The sequence below is a fragment of the Neopelma chrysocephalum genome, unplaced genomic scaffold (assembly GCF_003984885.1).
Source record: "Neopelma chrysocephalum unplaced genomic scaffold, ASM398488v2 Primary Assembly neopelma1_22, whole genome shotgun sequence".
NCBI lineage: Eukaryota > Metazoa > Chordata > Aves > Passeriformes > Pipridae > Neopelma > Neopelma chrysocephalum.
This window is the reverse complement of record NW_020897689.1, coordinates 15,999,976-16,026,605: the sequence shown is the minus strand read 5'-3', so window position 1 is coordinate 16,026,605 and position 26,630 is coordinate 15,999,976. Positions and strand designations below refer to the sequence as shown.

General features: G+C 35.8%; 1 protein-coding gene across 1 annotated transcript in view; it reads left to right on the top strand.

The window, feature by feature from the left end:
* LOC113963794 (lipoxygenase homology domain-containing protein 1) overlaps positions 1-5,560 on the top strand; it is a 135,493-nt gene extending 129,933 nt beyond the window's left edge. Inside the window, exon 43 of the mRNA XM_027675258.1 lies at positions 5,321-5,560. Coding sequence (XP_027531059.1) covers positions 5,321-5,560 — 240 coding nt within the window. The remainder of the gene's footprint in view (positions 1-5,320) is intronic.
* The last annotated feature ends 21,070 nt before the right edge of the window (positions 5,561-26,630 follow it).

Sequence of the window (26,630 nt, the reverse complement as noted above, 5' to 3'; positions counted from 1 at the left end):
ATACAAAAACCTATTTGCAGAAATTTGAGTTTGGAAGAAATTTGGGGTTGGCTTTTTCAGATGCATAGAAACTCCTACTTTTAAAGAAACATTTGTACGGAACAGCGATTATAAGATGGTGAAGGCACACTCACATGCACTGTTTATCCTTCCACTGAGCTGAGATTCAGTGTACTGAGTACTGCTACCAGTGCTTGTCGTCACTGCTGCTTAGCACCCAAAGTTTTCACCCCTTAAGTCTGCTGGTACAGTGACATACATTTACTCTGTCCAAATGTCTATTTAGTTTAAGCAATTAATGTTGTTAATGGTTTGGATTTTCTCACCTGGTCTATCTTAATAAAATTTGTCTGGAGCTGATTGTATGGCTATGCTGGCACAGCTAAAAAGGTGATAATATCCAAGAGAAGGCAGGGATGTGACAAGCATTTGGGACAGCGTGGAGGAGGTCAGTTCAGCACAACTGGAAGAGACCATGGGACCACAGTCTGAAGGGTGATGTCTCAGTAAAATTAATTTTTCTCATTTGTCTCCTTCTACAGGAATATTCACAGACTGTTTCTCGTTTCATCTGTGTTACAAGGGCCTTTATTTTGCCTCTCAGTGTTGAAACTCCTTTGTTTTCAGGGGAGTTTCTCCAGATTAACAAGTGAGATCAAAATAGTCAGGCAGCAAATCAATAGGTTTGCTAAACTTAATAGAAAAGGTCCTTTATCTAGACACTCTAACTCCTTTTCCAATAAAAACCTATTAAAATGATACTAACATTAGCAGTATGGGAAATTGCTTGTGCATACAGGTTGATGAAATGAAGCATATGGTGTGTCTTGACTTGCCATTTTCAGTTCTGCTGGGAATATTGTCATTAACCAACCATTAAAACTCAATACCATGCCTATAAAATGATTGGCATTTATAAAGGTAAATATTGCACAGTGACTGTTCAAATGCTTCTTCTGTCACAAGAGCTGTTGCAACTGCTACAGACAGTGATATGTTGCCAGCACTGACACTGAAGAGTACTGAATAAAGTCAAACTAGGTCATAGATTCAAAGGAAATGCTTAAAACATGGGTCCCTGGAAAAAAAAGAAACATTTGAAGGAAATTTTAAAAGAAACTAAGAAAAAAACCCCAAACTTTAAATATTCTGAAAGGTTTGCTGGATTGATTCTTTTAAAGGAATTTTTTAGTTCTTATTTTCTTAGCCAAGAAATATGCAAAGTGCCAATTCTGGTTTTGCCAGGGCAACTCTTCTGGATCACAGAGGATGTACGGTTCTCACATTGTCAGTCTCAGCTGCTCAGCCTTGGAGAGTATCTTTCTTTCTCCAGGCAATGTTAATTAGGAAAATTTAGTGGGCTGTACATTCACACAAATTGTTTTAATACTATTCTGAGAAAATTCAATATAAGCTCTGCTGAATTAGATAATATGTATTATTATCAATATTTAAGGTGACTTTTCTCCATTCAAACCTAATTTGATATTAGTAACTAAAAAACAACTGACATTTTTCCCTAGGGGAAATTGATGAAGAGAAGTTTTATATTCTTTAGGCTTACTTCTCTTCTATATGTTTTCTTTTTGTAGAAGAATTAACCCTTCAGCAATTTAAAGACTTCCCATTTGTAGGTCAAATAAGAGATAAAGTATCATATGGCATATAAGACCTTGTATGCCAAATCAACAACTTGAGTATTTCCAACAATTTATACCTAATCTGTGGTCTCAGATGAATCCACAAAATCATTAACTAAATTATTAATAATAATTGAATTTCTTAAAATTAGAATGAAATATATGTCATAATCTGTCTGTTTGCAGACAGCTTGAGAAAAAATGAATTAAAATTAGCAAATAAATTATCTCTAGCAAATTGTTCTTATTATAGTTGCTGCTCCTTTTCTGTTCTTTTCTGATCTCTTGACTACAATAAAGCTCATTACACCACATAGATTTTCAAGTGTACACATAAAGAGAAAATGTAATCTTGTCTGTGAAGTGAGTTTGCCCCAGCTGTCACAGTTTCTAGTCTACCTAATAGTTTCTTAACTTGCAGTTTATTAGATGTCTGAATCATTTACAAATTTGACCATGGATTTCTGAGATTTTACATGCTCTAAAATGAGTTTGTTTAAATGGTACATTGACAAATGATGAAGTAATGTGTCCAACACAAACCAAATATCAAAGTTTTCACAAATATTTATTCAGTCAAAATATACTTATTTTCAGAGGAAAAATGATTTGGAAAATCTTTTGTGTACTAAGTATATATACAAACTTGCTGTTACCTGTGGCTGCATTATCTAGGTTATAGAAAACCCATAGTTCGTGTTGCCCTTGATTTCTTAAGTTACTGAGTTACTAAGTACTAAAAGCTTATTAGCTGTCAAGTTTAATGCAAATCAAACCCAACTATCCTTCTTCTGGAGAAAGCACAAGTCTAGAAGTCAGTAGAATATTGTCTGTATGATTCCTTTATTCTTAACTCTCCTTTCCAAGAGTGGATCACTGACAACAGATTTTTTTGAGACGCTGAGGATGGTGTCAGTAAATTAGTCATCCTCTGTAAAGCTCTTTTCTCTTAAAAAGAAGTCATTCTAACAAGGATCTAACAAAAGCTCCCTTATATATTTCCAATAAAATAAATCACTGTGCTTGTTTTTTCCAGAGTAGAGTTAATTTTCTTCACAGTAGCTAGTATGAGGCTGTGTTTTGGATTTGTGTTGAACACAGGGCTGATAATATAATGTTCTTGTTACTGCTGAGCAGTGCTCACACAGAGCCAAGGCCTTTTCTGCTTTTCATACTGCCACACTGGTGAGGAGACTGGGGGTGCATGGAAAACTGGGAGGAGACAGCTGGGACAGCTGTCCCCACCTAACCAAAGGGATATTCCAGACCATATGACATCATGCTCAGTATATAAAGCGGGGGGAGGAAGGAGGAAGGGGGATGTTTGGAGTGATGGCAGTTTGTCTTCCCAAGTAACCGTTACATTTGATGGGGCCCTGCTCTCCTGGAGATGGCTGAACACCTGACTGCCCATGGGAAGCAGTGAATTAATTCCTTGTTTTGCTTTGCTTGCGTGTGCAGCTTTTCCTTTCCCTGTTAAACTGTCTTTATCTCAGCTCACAAGTTTTCTGGCTTTTATCCTTCTGATTCTCTCCCTGATCCCACTGGTGGGGGAGTGAGTGAGCTGCGTGGGGCTTGGTTACCAACTGGGCTTAAACCACAACAACCATGCATTAATATAAGCATAAGCATTTGCAAGAACAAGCAGCAATTTTAGAGATAAATTTTCACATTTTCGGAACTTAAAATATTTTATTACTACAAGAGACAAGGGTCTATATGTTTCTTATTTGAGTCTATCTGTGTTTTTCATTCATCTTCTCGTCCTCTGTATTTTTAATACGTTTAATTTTGCAAGTGTAATAAATAATTTTATTTTATTCAAACATGATGCTATAACTTTACCAATCTTATTAAAGCAGTGATCAAACTAATATCACAATTAAGGTAAATTAAGAGTTCAGATTAATCATGTTCAATCATTAGATTAGTCCAATAGGTAACAAAATGAAATGGTAGTGTCAACACTACACATTAATTTTTTGATATAACTAAGGAAAACACGAAGAGGAGCCTGTTTATCTGCAGTCCTGCACTCCATCTAAAATTTCAGCCCTTCCAATGTGTTTGCTCTGCTGCTGCAGGACATTATCCTGAGAACCTCCATTGTCATTTTATGCTTTTGCCAGTCTAAATTCACTAAGCAGCTGATGATCTTGACTTCTTGTAAGGAAGTATAGCTATTCAAGTGCTTCTGTAGTACTTTTTCCTTAAAATCATTGTCTCACTTTCCCATTTCACATGATAACTTTGGGGTGATGGTGCAGATGTGATGATGATTAGATGATGCACTCTAGCAGTTTTTGACTAACATGACCTTTCAGTATAGAAGCCACAGAGTAATTCAAAGACAGTTTGGTGATTATTTTTAGGAGACTGTTAAAGATGTAGTTCACAAACACACATGCTTTCATATTCACATGTACATATATTAATGAAAAACGAGAAAAAATATTAAGAACAAATTTAAAAATTTTCTGTTTCTGGGGATTTTTTTTAAGATAGGTGGTCATATAATATCTGCAATTTTGAGTTCAATATTTTAGCTTATGCTGGGTCTTATTAAGGTGCAATTTGCGACAGGCTGGTCTTTGCGACACAAATCTTTCATCAGTTCTGCAGCTGGAAAACCTGTCTAGGAAAGAAACATAACTGTGACTGGTGGAACAAGAGAACTGCTTTTCTCTGTTTCATCTCTGCATAAACCTTTGCATAAGGGTTGCTGCCCTCTTGCTCTGGCAGAGCAACTTCAGTGTGAATTAGGTTGAGAAGACTTCTCAGCAGTCAAATGTTTTTCATCATTTTTTTCTTGCTACCTAGTCCTTTCAAAAACATCTTTATGTCTTTAAATCATGCTGGAAATTCCATCACAAATAACACTACATTTTACCAGTTATCAACCCAAATAGAAATGAGATAATATTTCATAAATCTATAAAGCAAAAAAGGTGGAAAATCTTTTTGCCAAGAGTTTAATCTGTTTTCCATCTGAGGAAATAGGAAAACAGGTGAAGACCAAAAAATCCAAAATCCCATATTGTGAAACTGGTACCATTTACTTTGGGATTCTTACTTCAGTGTTTTAAAAATTGTAAAAATATTATGGACTTTTTAACTGATAGAGAAGAGTTGAACTTATTTCAACATAACCATCTCTAATATTTTTCCTTAAATTAAATTACTTTTATTGAAACTAGTCCTACAACTTAATCCAAATCTGAAATGAAGTTTGTCATTCTTTCTGAAGAAAACAAAATACCTTTCTGTGATGCTTATTTCCAGCCTTCTTATTCCCTGTATTTCATCCCTCAAATGATAGCCCTTAGCATATATTTTGTTGAGAGTAAGACGTGTTTAAAATGGTATCCCTGTAGATTATTAAACTCGAAATTTGGGAAGGAAAATCTCTCACAAATTGAGCATAAGCAACTGATAGATCTGTGTGGGAAAAGAAGCAGTTTAGCTGTAAATTGTGGAACCGCAAAGGAGATAAATACTTCTTAAGGCAGGCATTTAGTATCTTTAAATTTATTCTGGTTCTGTTCATCTGGTTCTGTTGGTATTCATTGAATTAACAAAAAAATTCCTGATTTTCTTCTTGCTTCTGTATTTCAAAATACACTGATAAATTGGTTCCATGGTTCTGTTTCCATATGACTTTTTGATTCTGAATTTTTCAGGTGGATGTTTTTCAAGTGGAAGCAGTAGATGTTGGGATTCTGCAAAGGATGGTGGTTGAAAAAGGGAAAGGTTCTGACTGGCTTCTGGAGAAGATTATTGTGAAAGAATCAGCATCTTCAGGGACAGAAACATTGTTTATGGCTCATACATGGCTTAAAGACAGACATGATGGAAAAAGATCTGCCTCAGTAGCTCTGAATGCCACAGGTCAATACTATCTTCAAACTATCATTTGCTAAGAAATTTGTTCCAAACTGTAGAATGCAACTATATGATTTGCTTCTACAAACAAGTTATGGTTTAAATTATTCTGGTAGAACATTGTCATTATATAGGGAATTAGTGTGTCTGAACACGGTTGTGTTTTAGTACCATTTAATAACCATTATTTGCCAGAGGATAATTTCTGCTTTGTTATTCCAGATTTATAGTGGCATAAATGGCAACATATTTGGCCTATTTCTTTACATATTGCTGCCTCTCCAAGTCTTACTTCTACATTTGCAAACTATTTTTTAAGCTTCAAATGCCTCTGCTGACTACTTGCTAGACAGTGAAAATGAGGTAAAAAGTGGGGCAAAATAGTTTTAAGCAGTGAAGAAAATGTCTCTAGTGTATTGAAGATGACTCTTTTACAATATTTATGCTACATGGTTTGGACAGCTTTTGCCAGAAACTGGACATATTTTTGACTGACACCATGTGAGTAATCAGACCACAGAGGCGCAGTTTTCACCCCACTGTCTGTGACTGCACTCTTTGTCAAAACAAGGAGGGAATGTACACCCTTTCTCTCTGTGTCATGGTTTCAATACAAGCATGTATTTGAATACAGTCTAGTGTGCAAGATAGAACCGAACCACAACACGGTCCAACCAGATCAGTAGACAATCAAAGCTCGACATGTACCTCTAAGACTGATGTAGTTCGAATGGTACTACCTCTAGGAGAAGTTAATTAACAGTATAGATGAATCCTTAGATTAGAGAAAATATTCTAGTACTTTTCCACCTAACTCCCAAGGCATCTCTGCTCACCATAGCAGCATTTGGCATTACTGTTCTTGTCCAGCACTAGCTTCTTGACAATGAATATGATTCCAATTCAATCCATTTTCTCTGCTTTATCCTCTCTAAATTTTGATCATTTGAAACTAGAAAGAAAAGGAGGAAGCTACTTTGCGCAAAAGCAAATAATTCCAGCTTTGTTTTAGATTGTATGTTGTGACTTTTCTTTAAAAAAAAGAAAAAGGAATATTTAATTTCTGTTTCTACCAGACTGCATTGATTTGAACAAAGTATTCCTGTGAGTTTCCTTATACTATAATTGGCAAATCCAATCTAGGTTATGAACTCAAAAGAAGGCTTCTCATCTTTGGTTCAGGCCTCTACCTAATGTTTATAAACAGTTTTTTTCTATACCAAATCCCATTGAAATCAATGGAGACTAATATCACTGGGAGGAACATCAGCCCCTAGAATGGACATTAAACACATCTAATTAGTGCTCATTCTTCCAGAGCATGAATTGTACAAATGAAACAGAAATGCTTTAAAATGAAAAATACTTGAATCTTCATGTTACAACCATTTCATAGCAAAGAGCTAGCCCTAGAGTCAGTTCATTAAATAGGATGATATGTAGGGGATGATGCTTAAGTAGAAAATCACATTGTACAGTTCCTATTTAAATCTTTAATCTAAATGATATAATACTCAATCAATTGCCTCACCGGAGATGAATACAGACATTTACTATCGTATAGACACTGTTTTACAGAAAGTATTAATCTGATCTTTTTTTAATTAGAAATTCAGGAAAGGAGGAGCACTTCTGCCTGGCCTTTAGGAAAAGCACAAATGAATTCAGGTATAGCTTCTGTAATTACGTTGACTGTTTTATTGATCATTTTTGAAATAGTAATGGGAGAATATTTTCATCACCATATGTCACTTACGAGTACTGACAATAGTTTCCCCTTTGTAGTAGTAAGAAATGGCAATATACTTATACTTGATCAGCACCCAGGTGACATGCTTATAAAGTAATGCTCCCCATGAAGACTAAGCATCTTAGAAATTTTATATCAGATAGCTTGGTTAATATATGAAAACAGAAACATAATTTATATTTTTTTCCTTTTTATTTTCCTAATTTTATTTGTTCAGAAGGCAGATGGAGGATTTATTTAACAAAACATCAAGAAGAAACAAAACCAGAATTTGAAAAGTTGTCAGAAAATATATCCAAAATGGTTATGGTTTTTTATGGAAGCAAAGGCAAGTCAAATCCAGTTTCCATGGAAAACAGAGTGGATCATCAGACTAAGAACCAAATAACATATGATGTAAGATATACCTATATTTAAATTTTCTTTGAGTTTCCTTTTAAAGTGAGATAATCATGTGTTATTGTTTAAATATTCAAGAAAAACAGAACTGAAATTTTCAGTTGCACACTAGATTTAATTTTTTAATTTTTTTACTTTCTCCAGTTCACAATGATCAAGCATATTCTTTTTTTTCCCCAACAAATAGTTAATAATGTATATCAATTTAAATAGCATTAATGTTACATATTCACATTTAGAAATAAGTGTGGTATGTAATTTGAATTTGAAGGAACAATTACAATGAGTGTTCCAAGAGGATAAAGCTAAAATATCCTTAAGTGCCTACAGTCAACCTGGTTCTGCTGCCTTTGAAGTCAATGGGACTTTTAGCACCGAGACTGATGTAAAAGGAGTCCAGGACTCTTCTGACCCCTTTAAAGCAAACTTCCTCTCTTGCTATAAATTACCTTTGCATTTGTCTTTGTTTGGGTGCTAACTCATGGTTTTGTTGCTTCCTAGATACATTTACCATCTGATTTGGGAATGCTTTATAAAGTGAGACTTGGTCTCCAGAGTTTGGAAAACAGCGTATCCCAGTTGTCTCTTCATCACTTTAAAATACAGAACACATCGACCCTGGATACCTTTAGTCTCACCATAAATAAAACACTTCCTCTTTCTCTTAATGGAGACAGATGGATTGAATTCCCCATACAGTGGCCATTAAAAGAAGCACTTTCTGGTAGGTATAAATCTATTTCAAAGCAGTAGACTGGTCCAGGAGGTTAACACATCCTAGTATTACAATAGAAAACTTTATCAAAACAGAAATATTTATTGGTTTTATTTAATGATTCATAAAGGCTGGATAAAAATTTAAAATGTATGAAGGAAAATACTACCCACTCAGCTTAATTTCTCTACCATAAAATGGTAAATGCAATATTCATTTGATTGCACAGAACCATTATTATATGCTACACAGAACAGTTTATAAGAAATATCCCTTTCTTGCATGACTGTAATATTTCTATTCTCCTTTGTTTAGTCCTCAGCAGCTCATATTACTGACATTAACAACATGATTTTTTATAGCTTATTTACTATTAAGAGATTTTGTTGTTTGTTTGCACATTCCAAACAAAGACTCTCAGTAAATAACGGCTCAAAACTACATATAAACTTCAGCTTTATTACCTTTATACACTCCAAATATTTATGCTTGTTAAACTTAGTTTGACAATTCTTTCATACATCACCTTGGTTAAATAAAATAAAAGAAGTCTTTTCACCTAAAATCCAGCATATCTCCTCATGTGATGCTTACTGAATGCTACCATATAATGAAACAATTATCAACTAAATTAACAGACCAATTAATGATACTTAATATTCAAATAATGTCTGTTAGTGTTTCATGCAGAAACGAAATAATTCAGTTCATCTAAAGTGAGTTGAAGTAGATGTTATATTAACTACCCCAATACACTTTGTATTGGAACTTATGGCCCAGTTTCAGTGAGGTGTTTGAATATATCTAAATGTATGTATGCAAATAATCTCAGGAGAATTAAGAGAGGTTGAGGGTTTGTGTTTTTTTCATATTTTGGCTGCAATTGATAATGTAAATTTTGTATTTAGGCTTTAGGTTTTATATTACTTAAAGGTGTTATTTTCACTTGACATCCAAAGTATGGGTACAAAACAGGGCTTAATGGCTTTCATCTCCTACACTCAAGATTGAAAAAAAAGGACCTTCAGGTCCTTTAAAGGCCATGACTGTGCCCCTTGCGAAAGCCTGATCACTGTCACATGCAGAAGTATGTAGGATACAGGTACAAGTACACAGAAATGATGGGAGAAAGATCCAGCATGGGTTATAAAGGGGCAGCGAGATTTTTTTCTGACTCTGGCTCTGTCACTTTCAACCTCTTGGTTGAAAAAATAATTTCCCCATTCTTTGCCTTTTTTTTTTTTTTGGTAATAATTTCATTCTTTGTAAATACTCTGAGATTGAGAAATAAAAAAATCACAAACAAGAAATAGGTGTTATATTACCCATGTGTTTAGGTAAAATAATAAACAAATGAAATAGCTCATCTCTGTGCCTTTTATTTGTTTCCACACATGCTTTAGAAGTCTTCAAGGAGGCTTTGTAACCACAGTGAAGAAAAAAACTAGAACAGTAATTTCCCCAAATCTTTGCTGTTTATGTCCAAGACAGCTTTAAGCGGTGTCACAGCAAGTGGTACATGTGGAGTTCAAAGCGATCTTTACACACAGATTTACTTGCAATTTATTGTGCAAAAGAGATACGTTTTTCTGTCAGCTTTCTAAATCTAATTTATTTTCTCCTCAGTTTTCTTTTTCTCAGCTAAAAACAACCAGTATTGTGTTAATTGGAATGGAAAGCAGCTGATCATAATCATCATAACCAGAAGCCATGTGCTGTTAAATTTCAGATAAAGCTCTGTCATTCATAGAGTGACTTAATATTTCATCTCTTAGTTATATTTTCTTTTTTCTTCTTTCTTTTTTTTCCTGTTTGGGATTGTGATGAAGCATAGGCTAATGGCTAATTGAAACCATCAAAACACAGTTGATAAAATACAGTACAGACCCTCGAGATCTGGCTGTGAATACATGTGCCTTTGGGTGTATTAATGGGCAGAGGCCTCCAGCTGAATATATACATAAATAGTTTCTCTTCACTGTACCTCCCTTTGAGATGCTAACACCTCAGGAATCCCCAGGGGTGACATGCTGCTCTCTCTCTCCTCTCACATACAGGGCTGTACAGAAAGTGAATTTTGCAAATCTGTAGTTTTTAAGGCAAAACAATTAAATATTGAAAAGGTGAAATAAAAATGCATTATGCTACTTTCAAATAGATTATTTCCACAAAGTTAACAAAGAACCGTAATTCACACTGAGATTATGAAATAACTTGAATTTTATAAAATTAATGGAGTTGTAACATTCACATATGTTACCCTTATTGTATGTAACTTCTTTTCAGAAATTTCTTTAATCTTTCCTCTCTCCAATCTCTTCAGTACACTACAGAGACAAAAGCTTGGTTGCCTATGTTTATGCTATGATAATCTGATTGCACTACCTGAAGCAAGACCACTGTCGAAGCATTTTAGCTCTCTGCCCTCGCCTACATTAGTCTCCCTCAATTGCCCAATTGTACAATGAATTCTGCCAGTTCTGTCCACTCTATGATCTGATACAAAGTTCATGCAATGCAACTTCTACTTGACTAAAGTGTATCAGGGCCATGATAAGTCAACAGATCTTACTTGCCTTGGCCACAGTCACCTGGAACTTCCAGCCATAACAGGCATAGGATGTCCATTTCAGATCATGTTTGAGCTACTTCAGATGTGCATCTTACTCTATTCCTCTCCATGCCCCGGTCTTCTGCACAGTCCTTGGACATATGTTGTAGCCTTATTTTCAGTCCTTCTCTGGCCCTTTCCCCTGCTGCTCCCAGCTTCACCACCAGGATGGATTCCAGGTCTTTTTCACTGTTTGCTGCATATGAGACTGTTGACAGCTCTGCTTGCCACATCCAGATGTTGCAGAACAGTTACCTAGTCAAGATCTCTTTTTGCTTGATATTGCAGTGGTTACATATCATCTAACAGTATTTTCTGGAAATATTTTGAGTGAGAGAAATTCAGTGCACATGACTGCATGTATATATGGTACTCATGGTGACACAGGGGACAGATCTCTTCTCCGGCCATTGCAGAATGTCCAACATGGAGAGGAAAATGAGGTACACTGCCTTAAAGTACTTTAAAACTTAGCCTTTAATCCACTCTTGCACTTCCTATATATTATTTTCAAATTTTCCTATACAGTTAAGTAATATAGTTTGAGATTGCAATACTGAATACTTTTATTTTAGTCATTTCTAGTTATTGTGGATGCTGTGGAGTTGGGAGAACTGGACAAAATTGTTCTTTTGATCAGCAGCAAAACAGGTAAAGTACTTTTTGCTTTCTAAAGTCAGTGATGTGAATCACACAGCTAGCCTCCTGCTAAAGTCAATGAAATCACTGCCAGAGTTAAATACTAATTAATTTCCTTTGGCTACTTCCAGAAAAGGTAATATTTTATAAAGTAAAATCCTACCTTTTTATATATTAAAATCCTTGGATCTAAAATCTATATCATTATTGCATCCAGAAAGTAAACTATTCCATTGCAAGAAGAACATAAAATTAGGATGAATAATTATATTCTGCAATTAATACATCATCTTTAATAAGTGATAATCATCTATTAATGAGTGATCTAGGAGAATAATTATAACTCAAGTAAGAAATTGGTATTGTTTAATGTTTCTTCTCTGATTCAATTATTTTCACTATTTTTTCCAACTGTTCTCTTTTCTCTCTGTGACATTTGTAAGGGAATTTTACCTCTATTTGTTGGTCAGCAAGTTCTGTCACTGAACTTCCTTAAAATTGTCATGACTTTAACATCTCTTTGCCTCATCTGTAGGATGGTTATCATGCTCTGAGGGAATATTTAAAAAAATAATTTTTTTTTTTTAAGTCTGTTAATGAAATTTGCTATATAACTGCAAATCATTACTTACTACGTATTACAGTTGATCATTTTCAGACAGTTTTCTAGGAAAACAGAGGTTCTATGTCTACACTCTGTCTTTTTTTTTGTTTGTTCATCTGTAGGCTCTTCATAAAAGCCTTTTAGACTCATCACCCAATTTCAACCAAATACGTAAGATTTGGGCAGTAAGCGTGTGCATACTCATTGGCTGGTCAACATTCCTGCACCACAGCACAGGCTGCCTTGTTTGCTAGGGACTTCCAAGGGGCTACAGTGTGGAGCTTGCAGTTACTACAGAGGAGAGGGGAAGGAGAGAGAGAGTCCTGCTATAGTGTTGTGGGGAGCAAGGCATATAGCTCCCTGCTTTTGTTCCCCATAGCTTCAGTTAACTATGTCTGACTGACAGTCATTGAATATGGCAATTGTGTGTTGCCAAAGGGCACCACAGAGAGCATGACAGGCAAGACTTTTCCATTTGGGTTTGAAAACACAGTTCACAAAGGAGGGACACTGGGCTTATTGCCTCTGTGTCTTATGAAGAAAGGGTTGGGCAGATGTATAATAGATTTCTTCCAGAGGAGTTACTTAGATGATAAAACACTTCAGATGAGTAAGGGTGTCTCTATTGTAATTAGACTTGTTTGGACTGAGACTAGTTTGGACCAAGATTTGAACCAAAAATCCTGAAAACCAAAAAAAGCTCTTTAGTGTTTAAAGTCACAGAATCATGGAATCACAGAATATGCTGAGTTGGAAGGGACCCACAGGATCATAGAGTCCAACTCTTATCCCTGCACAGTCCAACTCTCATCCCCAAGAGTCCCACCATGTGCCTGAGACTATCATCCAAATTCTTCTTAACTCTGTCAGCCTTGGTGCTGTGACCACTTCCCTGGGGACCCTGTTCCAGTGCCCATCACTAGATGGAGAACCTTTTTCTTATATCCAACCTAAACCACCCCCCGACACAAGTTCAGACCATTCCCTTACGTTCTGTTACTGGTCATCACAGAGAAGAGATCAGTGTCTGCCCCTCCTCTTCCACTCATAAGGAAGTTGTAGACTGCCATGAGGTCTCTCCTCAGTCTCCTCTTCTCCAGTCTGAACAGACCAAGTGACCTCAGCTGCTCCTCGTATGGCTTCCCCTCAAGGCCCTTCACCATCTTCATTGCCCTCCTTTGGACACTGTCTAACAGCTTAATGTCCTTCTTATGTTGTGTTGCCCAAAACTGCACACAATATTCAAGGTGAGGCTGCCCCAGTGCAGAGCAGAGCACAACAATCACCTCCCTCGACCAGCTGGTGATGCTTCGCCTGATGCACTCCAGGACACGGTTGGTCCTCCTGGCTGTCAGGGCACTGCTGTCTCATTCAACTTGCCATCGACCAGGACCCCCAGGTCCCTTTCCACAGTGCTACTTTCCACCATCTCATTCCCCAGTCTGTATGAACATCCAGGGTTGTCCCATCCCAGGTGCAGAATCTGGCACTTTCCCTTGTTGAACTTCATATGGTTGGTGATTGCCCAGTCCTCTAATTTTTCGAGGTCTCCCTGTGGGGCCTCCCTGTCTTCAAGCAAGTCAGATATATCCTGCAGGACTGGTCAGTCGAGGCAGAGTATTGCTCTAATATATTTATACTTTCATTCAGTATCTGAGCAGGTTTGTAAGATCAGGTTGTTCAAGATCCCTTTCTGAAGCTTCTGACTCACTCCCTGCACTGTCTTGGCGGGTTGTAAGTGTAACACGATGTCTTGGATTCCTCTGCAGGAGTCTGATTATATCCTATTGACTACTTGAAACAGTAGTAGAAGACATTGGAATGCAGTTTGTTGAACAGGGCTGAAGTGACAAATAATAGAAGAGAAGGGAAAACGAATAGTCTTCACGACTAACTAGTGGCAAGGGATTCAGGCAATGTAGCTGAAGCCCCCAGCAGAAAATTCAGAAGGTAATGTAAGTCAGAGTGCAATCTTTCTCAAACAGCAGAGGGATACAGTGAGTTGCTGAACTTTCTTCATACCTGCCACCTAACTTCTTTGTGCTGCGTGTGGAATAGAGCTCCACCCCTCTTATCAACCAGTCGCTGAGGATGAAACACCAGATGTGTATTTCTGTTCTTCCTTCTCAAATGTGCCTGCTTCAGTCATGCTGAATATTTTCTGCTTGCCTGTCCAAGGATGGTGAAGACAACACTCCTTTGCTTGACTAATTAAGACAAAGGAAACGCTTACTCCTAAATTTCCAAGTTGAGGTTTACAAATAGGAACAAAATAAAGAATCTTGTAATGATTCCAACATTTTTGACTCAATTGTTGGCATTCATAAATTAATTAATAAATGATGTTTTAATATATTAGGAATGACGCCATTATACCAACAACAGAGTCTACCTAATTTCTTGACATGCAATGCAACAGTTTTACCCAACTCTATTTCCTTCTTTGTAGACTGCAAACTGAACATTAAAAAATTGCAAGTGAAAGAAGCTGCAAAGGAGCATCCTATCTATGTATTTGAAATGAATGGGTAAGTATATTATGTAAAGCTAGTAATGTTTCCTTAAAATGTAATAGCTGAAAACACTGAGCAGACACTGAATCAAAGTAACTACCACAGAGTGGTTCTATAAATAGATATTTGAAAAATAAGTCCATCTTTAACTGTTCCATATAAGTTCATAGGATTTTTTTGATTTAACATACGATTTACTTACCACAAAATCATATGTGGTTTTGTTTTTCAGAGAACTTTCTGTGGATGCAAATAAGCCTGAAATACAGAGAGATATCCCAAGATCTTTTGTTATTAGAGGAGACAAACAAAAAAATGACATAGATAACTTAAACAAAGAAAGTCAAGCAAGAAATGTGACAGAGTATACTATTAAAGTGTACACAGGTGACAAAAGGGGAGCAGGTACTGATGCCAATGTGCATATTATTTTATTTGGGAATGAGGACAAATCTGAGGTATTTCAACTCTCTCAGTCACTAGAGCATCAAAACCCCTTCGAAAGAGGAAAGGTGAGTACACAGATTTTACAAGTTGTGTCTGTTTCTGTACTGGAAAAGCAAATTTTAAATCTCTACAAGTTCTTTAGAGAACTTTAGGCATTTATTCTATTTTCCACGTCATTAGATGAGATTTTTTCTCGGCTATCTCTGTTTCACCTTTTCACCAGAGTAACCAAGGGACATTTTACTTCTACTGTCTCTGTTGCTCTTCTGTCTCTTAGTCCCAAATACATCTTCATATTACATCCACTTATTTGCCCAGTTATTCATTTCCTTGTTCTGAAATGCACAACATGCATTGCCTGTGCATGTGCATATATGTGCAATATCCCATGCTGTTGCACAAACTTTGAATATTGTGCATGAGAATACATCAGTCTCTTACATCCCATCATTTTACTTTGCCATGGAAACTGATGCTGTAAGCCTCACTGAATGTATAAGCCTATAACCAGATAAAGTGGAACCATACACATCAACCTATTTCTGATATCCATCTTGCTTTAGGCTGTTACTGAGAGACCCAATAATTCAGATACAGATATTTGCATAAGAATGCAGATTCTCTGCATTATGTCCTAGTACCTTAGCTGACTGTTCTCCTAGTAAGCAGAGTAATAAGCATATTACTCTGGCAAAGCAATTGCTCCATTTAGTCACCACCTGTGCAACAGAGTACAATGATGGTCACCCTTAAGTAACAAGAAATATATGTATATATTTTCCATATCTTCCTCCTGTGGATTTATTGAAAGGTAATGACTGAATAATTAGAACTCAAGTGAAAATATCTTCCTTAAGAGATGTACCTCATTTTCTCCAGTATTACTAAACATCTTTTTACCTGCAGTTTGTCCAAGTTTCTTCAGCCAGGATATCTGTGACTGTCTTCTAAAAGATCTTTACCCATGAATTGTCTTCCATACTGAGGAGGTTAATAAATCTGGTTACCTACAGGCACAACGAGCAAGTAAACAAGTGTCTTGAGCAGTATTTCCTTTTGCCTACAACTACACAGGAGGTGTCACTACTCTTCAAAAAAGAAGAGTAGATACATAGAAATCCTGTTAGCAATCAAGCTAAGCAAATGGGTAGCCAGTGGTGTCAAATGCCTTATGAAAAAAGAATCTCATTTTAAAAAAATCTGCAATATGAAACAAGGTAATATTTTAAAGTATATACTATTTGAAAGAGATAATGGTACGTGTAGCAAAAGCCTTTATCTCTAATGTTCTTGAATGTTTATTTATATATTATATACCAATAACATTTTAGAAGACCATATCAGTTGAGTATTCATGAGACCAAAAATGTTTTTCTGGTAGACAAAAGTCAGGAAACAGGTGGAGATTGTCCTACTATAAATTGAAAAGTGAATCTTTTGTGTTTAAACTGAGACCGAGTAGGACAGGATCTATACCACCATCTTCAGTATGGAAAATAAACCATCTGTGACTCATCTATTTTGAACTGGTATTATTATATTTGAATCAACCTCAGAACTGACCTAAACAAATTTATAAGTTTCCAAACATTGGTATAGGTATAATATTTTTAATAACTGTATTTTAATATTAAAGGTCGATACATTCAAGATTAAGACAAAAAAATTAGGCAGCCTGTATTCAATTGAAATTGGTCACAACGGGAAAGGATTCGGTGAGTATGCTGCCTGTGTTCAGTAGCCTTGTAAAAGTCTTCTGCCTAAAGATCTGCATGACATTTGGAAAGGTGTTTGAAGTCATACTATGCTACAGCTAGCTAATACAAATCTGTGTACAAATGAGGTCAGATTCACTGCGCTTGCTTTCCCCCCTCTGTCTATCACATTTCCCTTGACTTTAATTTGAATTTTTTTTTCTAACAGAGATCAAGTTAACATAAACCTCAGATGGTTTTATCCTTCAAACATTGCTCAGCCAAAACCCTTGTTAGGTGTCTTACGTAAGATAGGTTTGAAGTTTCAAACTGCAGGCTAAACTTTCCGTGATTTGAACAAGTTTTGGACTCTGGTCAAAGCATGCTGTAGCTCCCTCTCACACACATAGGGCTTTTCTTCTTGTGAAAGTGTGAGGAGAACATTAGTGTGCACCAGGTCTTGCCCTGATGTTAGGTGAGGATGTGGCTATAGTACATAACCACACATGATGACAGAAAATGTTTCTATGTACAGTGTGTTACAGGTAACCTCTAAGACCTGAATTTTACATAAAAATTAAGTGGGAGACTACAGCATATAATCTTTTGACCTTACATTTAATTGTTCTAAAAAACCCTAGGAATATACAGATATCAGATGTATACAGATATATATAAATATATAAATATAAAAACTGAATTTGCAGGTAACATATAACTTGAGTCAAAAAGGTCTGATTGTATTGAGATACTCTAGTCAGGTGAAATTTGCTTAACTCATCTCAAAGAAATTTAGGTTTAATAAAATCTGATTAATCTAAGCTCATGGTGCACTATATAGTGGCAAGGGTTTATCATTTCTAGGATGAACCAAGCAAAATTCTGCAAATAGCAGATATACCTATAATAAATAAGATCCTTTTGCTGACTTTCATCCTGCTGTGCATGCACACAATTCAGTTTAGGACTGATTCCCAGTGTGGAAACGGAACTCTACACCGGCAGACTTCTGGCACTCTGAGAGTTGCACAGAAGTCTGCAGGGGAAATAATAGGTTGAATTTTCATTTCCTGGATCCTGAACTATCAACAAAATTATTATCTTTTCTCTCTGTGCCCTGATCAACATCACATAGCTGCTAATACTGCCTTCCTAGCACAGCTGGTGTGTGTCAATTCATCTTACAGACATGACTACCCTCCTCTAAATTTTTCTCTGAAATTATCTCCAAGTGTCTCTTGTCACATCAGCTGTTACCTTCAAAAGCTTCCTCAAATGTAACAGCTCTTTGAAATGTTTCATCTGTTTCCTAGATGCCTCTAGATTTCTCCATACCTGGATATTTCAGAGAGGTCTGTTGGAGTTTTGTCAATAAAGGAGGAAGCATTAGATTTTGATCTTTTCAAGAGCACAAACATGCCTTTATATTCTTTTGTAAAGTGCTGTGTAAATTTGAGAGACTGTAAATTTTTATTGCTGATAATCCTGACTATGAATTAGAGATTTCATGAAAGGTCATCTATTCCAAGTAGAGTCTATGATATATTAAACCATTCACAAGATTTCATTAAAGGAGTTCCAAAAATACTTCACAATATCAATAAATGAATCTTTTGAATTGAAGATGGAAAACCTAGACACGTTCACGGCCTAGTTATACCAACTATTTTTTTGAAAATGCCAATGAAAAATGAGAAAAGTTGCAACGCATTTACCTTTTGTCCAAACTGAAACAATTTACAAATATTTTCACATTACATTTTTAGTCTACTTACAAATAAAATATTTTTACTGGGTTTAGCCTATTTAGAACTTTGTCCAAATATTTGAAAACCAAAATAATTTGATAGAATATAGTTCTTTATCTCTAGGACATGCAAAGAATGTCAAAAGGTAGTCAGCTAATAGCAGTATAGTCCTAATTAGTTTTAAAATATTGTCATTAAGTATTTGCCTTGGCAAACACAACTAAAGATATCAGCAAAAACATTGTATACATATATATATATAAAAGTTTTGTTTTTAAAATCTTAATATTTTAATATTCCATGAAATAAAATTCTATATCACAAGAATAAAGATATTTTTCACACAGCAAAATAGGAGATTATAGTATAATATTTAATACATTCTTAAAGCTGAAACAGATGTGAGTGTTGGCCTAAATGGAGATGCTATTCTGAATCACGGCTACTGGAGAGATAGAACTATGAGGAGCTTTCAGATTCACCACTTGGTTTATATACATATCATTATATTGATTAGAAGGGAGTAGTAGAATGCCCACCAGGGGTGCATTTGGAGTACATTTCCAAGTACAAAAAAGGGCAAAATGGGTTTTCAAGAACGTATTCAATATTACCATGCACTCTGTTTCATTTGTCTTACTGCCTGTTCTGTTCAATATGGAAGAATAAGTTAAGTTGTAACAAAAATTTTCCATTACATTTTCTGTCAAAAACATCATAGACCTTCCCTATAAAACTGAGAGAAGTTGGTAGTAATTTGAATTATCTACATTTCAGTTTTATTATTGATGTTGAATACACTTGGAAGTATTGAACCACATGGGGTTTGGAAATTAAATTAGAAACTCTTCTTATGCTCTAATTGTGTTTTGGTTTTATTAAATTTGCTCCTTTTTTTTTCATTCTACAGCAAGTGGCTGGTTTCTGGAAAAAGTGGAAATCACAGATGCATCTAGAAATTCAGTGTATTGCTTTTACTGTAACAGGTCAGTAGATCAGTTCATCATCGCTCTGTACAAACTGTTTTCTTTTCCACAAGAATTAGTAGTAGTCTTTTTAGTCTCTCAGTTGGTTCTCTTCTGGTTTTCTAAAACAGTAAGAACTTTTTTATAACATCCCATGTTCCTATCAGTCCATCGCCAATGACTTTTGAACCATTGGGCCAATTTCAAACTAATTTGTCAGAAGAATTGTTAGAAGAAGACACTATATTTTTCCAAGAAATTAAAACGGAATGACTGCAGAAGGGAGAGACACAATTTAGTGCCTTTGCCAAGAGAAGGTGTTTGTATGTATTTTCAAAAGGTAGAAGGTGTCTGGTGAACCATTATACAAGCATTAATGCATATGTGGCTCTGACAAACATATCATGGGTAAGCAAACAGGCATGGAAGGGAAACAGAAAGGAGGATGTTAGGATATGGCAGTATAGATAAAAAACTGGAGAAAAAGGAGTGTATCTTATTGACAAAAAAGGCAACATTAAAACGTTAGAATCTTTCTGTTTCTGTGTTTGCTTACTATGGGTCCAAGATATATCCAGCAAATAGGATAAAAAGAAAAGAAAGCTTTATATGATGTGATGTAGGAGGCTAATGATCTAAATTTCTGAATTTATTTGGATTCTGGGGTACTGGTGTAAAGGGCTTCTAGTGTACAAAAAGCAGATGCACTTTAGTCTGCATCAAACTGAAACAGTACAGTTTCAAAAGTTGGAAATTAAATTGAAGGGTATATTTGGAGTTACTGCTCACTACAGTGTACAGTTCACAGCTTGAAGAATTGCAGAATAAGCAATTGAAGCAAACATGTTCATGTTTTCCTAAGAGGAAATCAGCTTTTTAATGCACCTGGAGAACACATAAGTGTGAAAATTTACAAGTTCCCTGTATCTAGAGAGAGGAATGTTACCTGGTGGTCTAAAAACAGAAATGACAGCCGAGAATATTTAATTTATCCTTTCCCTAAATATCTCTCTAAACTTAACAGTTGACGGATGCCAAATCCCAACCCTGAACGCAAAAAAGTAACTTTTTTGGTTTTTGGATAGTCAGTTGTACTCTACAGTCTAAGGTATGAGAACGTGAGGCTGTTAATGACCCTAACAACGTTAAACGTCTTTCAACAACATTAAACTTCACTTAACTTTCTCCAGACACATGCTCAGATACTATCTAGTCTTCCAAATACCTAAATTTAAGTTAGTGGACAGGAACAAAAATCCTTAAACTACAATATCACTCCGGTGTGAAACACAATTCATAACGGAATTTCAGTTGATGCCACTCCACCTCTTTTGCTTGTAAGAGTTTTCAGATCACACCAGTCAGAGGAAGATTCTTGAAAAAGATAGCATGCAACAAACATTTTTTTTCCAGAGATTTTTTTTCAATTTTATTTAAAGTATTGTAGTACAAAGGTATGTAAGAGATCCATTTGGCATAAGAACTTGAATCACATCATTGATGTGGGGGAGTAACTCACACAGATTGATTCTACATGCTGCTAACTAGGACATTTAACAGTGGCCTTGGTGCGTTAGAGATGTATGCTTACTTTGGTGTATACCTACTCACCCAAAATGGAAGTATTTTAGCAGAAGAGATTAGGAGGTTAACCCCAGAGTACTCAGTGACCCAGAGGCTCTGGGGCACTCCTAAAATACAGGAAATTGTAAGTTCATGTCCCTCTTCCAGCTGAGACATGGAGCTCCTCCTCAGGCCTACTGTTTAAATGGGGAATGGTTCATTCTCTCATCAAAAGACTCATCTGGTAAAAATGATGTCTCTAAAAGATATTCATCACTGGGAAACCCAAATCCTTTGTTAACCCATCTAAATGCCTGTTGTCTACCTTACACATCACACCTTTCTTAGGCTCTGTGACTTCCATATGCAATTTTAGCTGCCAAGATTAGTTGTGTTTCAACCTGGAAGTGTTTAGCTTCCACCATACCTCCCAGATGTTGAAAGGTGCAACTTCAGATGTGAGCTACTTAATGCTATACTTAATGTCTAGGAATCCCTCCCATACTACCTCCTTAGTAGATATCACGAGGTAGACTGTCATAAACCTTACAAAAGTGTTAGAGGCTTTTTAACTCTCTGGAAACTAATTCCACTGTATCCATGGTTCCAGTTAACACCAGTCTACCTGAGTTTTGGACTCAGGATTGTTTCCCATATAATCAACAGTAAAACCTCCATAGGCTCTTACAGACCAAGGATTGAGCCCACTATGCAACTCAGTATTTTGTGAACCAACAAAGAGACACAAGAAATAAACAGCCACAGGAATGGAATACCAGAACAATAATCTGCTATCACAGAACAGGTTTCCTTACTCTGAATTATCCTGATTTTATGTCACTCTTTGTAGTGAACTACAGGTTACCTATATGACCAAGAAATAAAATGAATATATATCCGTAAAGTCAATTACACTTTTAAATTACATATATTGGGATACTAAAACAAAAATTAAAAAAAAAAAATCACTATTTTTTTTAGGTTGGTTTCTGCTTCTGTATAAACCAATGTAAAATCTCTCCTAGAAAATCAAAGGTGCTCTCACAAGTTGTCTGTTTATTAAGTTTTACATGTGTTGTGTTCATGACAGGTTTTTATGTTTTTCCCTTAAGGTGGCTTTCTGAAGACGAAAGTGATGGCCTCACCACAGTGCAACTTTATCCATAGCAGCTTGATTTCTGATTCTTTCTGAGTGTGTTGCTTTTCCAAATTTATGCTGATTTGATTTACTTGTATTTTATAATTCTGAAGGTATTGTAATTTTTGTGCAGAAATGTCAAAAGAATGAGTTAAAAACATCACAGTAAATTAAATGTGTCTAATGTGAACACAGAAGTCTGATCCTATTAGAAATGCTCAAAAACTTTGCATGACTGAAATTTCGATATTAGAAATTTAAATATGTAACATGGTTTGTGGACTTGATCTGAGCAATCATAATGGCAGACATATGTAGTAACATACTCAAATATTTTTGTTCCAGCAATAATTTGTGGGTAAGCTAAGTTTAGTTCTTGTATCAAATCTGTCAGTATTTACTAATTTGATGAATCTTTTTCAATTTCAACATTTATTAAAATTTAGATTTTCTTAAATCATTTTCCAAACAAATTGCACAATGTTTCAGCCTTACCATATATTGCTGCTCTTTTCTATAGGACCATAACAGAGAGTAATGAAGACCTTGTTATTCAGGAGTTCATCCTGTGTTGGTAAGCCTCTCTCTGACATTGATTGTAAAATCTTGTAGCTGAGACAGAAACTCGGCTGTGAACCTTTAGATCCAAAGTGTCTTAAGAGAGGCTGCTATCAGGAACACTGCAATAGCTTACTGGGAGGCTTAGGCAGCTCCCTGCTCAGCACAATGACTTTTGCAGTGCCTGTCCTTAGCTTTCTAACTGGCTTTCCAGTGCAATATGTGTGAATGCCTTCACTTCAAAGAAAAGAAAAGAAAGAAACAGAACAATTATTTTTGCAAATGCAAATACAATAAATAGTAACATATTTAGCTACAGATGCGCAAATTAATGTTTGGTTTAGTAGGCTTTGATATTGCCAGAATTGACTCAGGAAGAGTTTAGGATCCAGACAAGTCTGAACTGAAATCATGACTTGCACATCACCAGAAGTTTCATGTGTGTGATCAAAATACAAATATTGTATATAAGCTACATAGGGCATCCCTCTGTTAATCAAAGGCTTCACCTTTTGTACCTCCAAAATCTAAAATCTTTATGAAGATTTGAAATTTAGACCTGTTTCACCCTCAAGATGCCATCATATTCTGTAGCAGCTATGTGCTTTCTATAATTACAAGAATTAAATGAGTTTCTAATCTGTGTTGATGAAACATTGTCTGGCTGTCTTTTTAATATGTTTAATGTTTATTTACATTATTCTGTGAAATGAGGGTACTTGAAATCTGTATGTGTGGGGAGATCTCAGTTGTTACTTTGACACAAAAAAATAACAAATGCATATAATTGGTCTTGGTAGGTAATATCATTTTTATCTACCTTTACCTATCTATGTCATCAAAAGGTGTAAGGTGTGGATGTGGTAAGTGTGAGCAATGGAACAGATTCAATTTCTTCTAGAAATGCTTTTTCTTTTTCTTTCTCCCTCTGCTACCATGCTTTCTGGAATGGACTTGAAATTGTATCCCCAGAGTGCACAGTTCACTTACTTAGTATCAGTATTCATTACACTGAATCACTTCATTGTGATCTATTATGTGATTTGTTTCATTATTATGTCTTTCATTAATAGTTTGTAATACTAGCTCTCTTTGATGTCATTTCTGATTTATCAAGTGTAAATGATGCCTTCCTAATCTGTTTTTCCTTACTAAGAGTGAATATCCTCCTTCTGCAGCTGCCTTCCATATTTGAAAATTATTTTCTCTACCTATAGGGTGTCCAAATCAGGTTTCTGATTCTCTTCCCTTGATCCAGAGCCATGTAAATGCCTCTCTAACCCTTCCACTAACAGGACCACCATAGCAGAGGGCTTCATTTCAAGAGCATTATGGGTGCTTGCAGGTGATTTCACTTTGGTAAGAAAACCTGAAATACCATATAACCTCCTGTTCAAGTCTTTTTTGGAAGACATGCCAGTTAGCATATTTAGCTTGTGACCAGTGCCAAACCCCAAATGTGTTTCTTCCACATGGTATACAGTGATGTCTGCTGTGTTTGGCACAGAAGTCACTTAGTCTCTCTCCCTTGCCAGTGGGATGATTTCTGGAAAAATTGCAGGCCAAAGACAGGGACATTACAGACTTACCTCCTCGTGTGCACTCTGCTGTTCCTACACAGCAAGGGTGCTGCCCTGTCTTTTTCCTCCCAGCACCCTGCTCTGCCTATGGAAAACCTGGGCATATATTGACACCACTGATGCCTCCGTGGGGGACGGAGATGTAGCATGGAAAAGAGTCTGCTTAGGTAAACAAGAAACCCATGAATCTGGCACACAAAGAAGTCTTGGAAGGAGCAGAGAGAGAACTCAATCAGCTGGAGAAGGCAAGGCTGTAGTGGAGAGAAGGCTTTGTCTTCAACTGCCTCTCCCTGCTGCAACCTGTCCTTGAAGATCTCTGCAATAGGGCAGTGGCTAGAGGAGTTTGCTGCTATTGTTGTTATTATCATTATTGTCATTATTATTAATTTCATTTTGCACTGCAGAGAAAACCTGGAGCTGTGTACTAAAATATATACCCTGAAGATCATAATATAGACTCTTAGACAAAACAGGGTCTGAAAATGTTAGTATTCATAAATGTCTTTGCAAATATAAACAAACTCTGCTGACATATCAGTTTGAAATGTTCTTTTGCACTTTTCCACAAAGAAAGGTAGTAGACTGGAAAAGTCCGTAAAATCCTCCGTACTGAACAGTGCAAAGCAGTGTCATAACTTCTGTGCTGGTTGAATCTTTGTCTTACAATCATTTTGCTTGACTTGAATTCTTTTTAAACAGGTGAATCAAAAAGGGGAAAGAAAATGGGGCTTTTAATTTTCTTCTTCAAACTTTTGAAAATTCTTAATTACATTTTACAGTGTGAGAGGGCATGTTAATATCCCCTTAGGCATTCCATAAATGCTTTTCCCATTTATCATAAAAAGTAATATGCTTGCTTGTTGGTTGGTTTCTGCATGCACAATGACAGTGAAAGGGTTGTCAACATTGTACAAAGTTTGCTTCCTTGATGTCTTCCTATATGGCTATGTCTTCTTCTATCACTCCATATATATTTAAGTCTGTCTTTGATTATATATTTAAATACATACTATGAAGTGACTTGAAAGGTGACTGGAATCCATTTCTAAATAACAAATATAAATTTAAGAAATCCTGAGTTCAATCTCTCAAAAATTTTAAGAAATAATTTCTTCTTTCATAAGTAGTATTTAAATCCATATGCTGTCATCAAAGCATGGTTATTCTCTGTCTGCTTACACCTGGAATCAATCAGGTCTATCTGCCTGTCTATCCATCTATCTATCTATCGATCGATCTGGAGCATACAGTTGAATGTATTTACATGTTTCTAATGTTTAGACATTCTGGAACGATAATAAAAGAAAGTACAGCCCCAATTCACCATGAAGTTTAAGTATGTGACTAAAATGTAAGTATATGCCTAAAACATAAGTGTATAATCAGTCCCACTACTTTGATTTACAGTCTTCTTAAATTTAGGTGTGCACCTAAGAACTGTACTACATTGTGTCTCTTTCTTTCCTGATCTCATGTGGCGTGTGCATATGAATTGGCATTTTCACATGAAAATTAACGCTAAAGAAAAGAGATTTAGGTGCACCAAGTACACATATCAGGATCAGAATATTATAAAGCAATGTAATTTCAGAAACCAGGAAATATTCCAGCATAATATTTGTAGTTACAAAAGTAGGCTAACATCTACATACTTGATTCAACCTTCTTTTTCAATTTTAAAAGTAAGCACCTAGTTTGAAAAATGTTTCTATGCAAATTTACTTGTAGATATATAAATAAAATATTCTTAAGCTAAAGCAAGCAAGCAGTAGCTGTTTATACTTTATATGTTTTAAAAATATATAGTATTTTAATATTAATTTTCTAAACAGCATACCAATTTACCAATGTATTTCTGATTTGTGCCTATATTAATTTGCTGAAATACAGGCTTCATTGAAAGAAAATGCATCCTTCCTTTGCAATGCAGTATCTCTGTTATCAGAGCATAGAGTGGGATGTGCCTGTTGTGAATGAAGCTAATTGGGCAAAAAGGCAATTAAGTACCTTAGTGCATAAATATTAAACATACAGCCTGTATTACAACTTTCACTGACACCTGCATGTACAGTTTATACATGAATCTATTGAAAACACCTAAAACCCCCAAACATTTTGGAGAATAGTTCTTACTTTATGCTCCTGAGAAAGTGGTTCAATGTGCATATGTTCCTGAGGGCACTG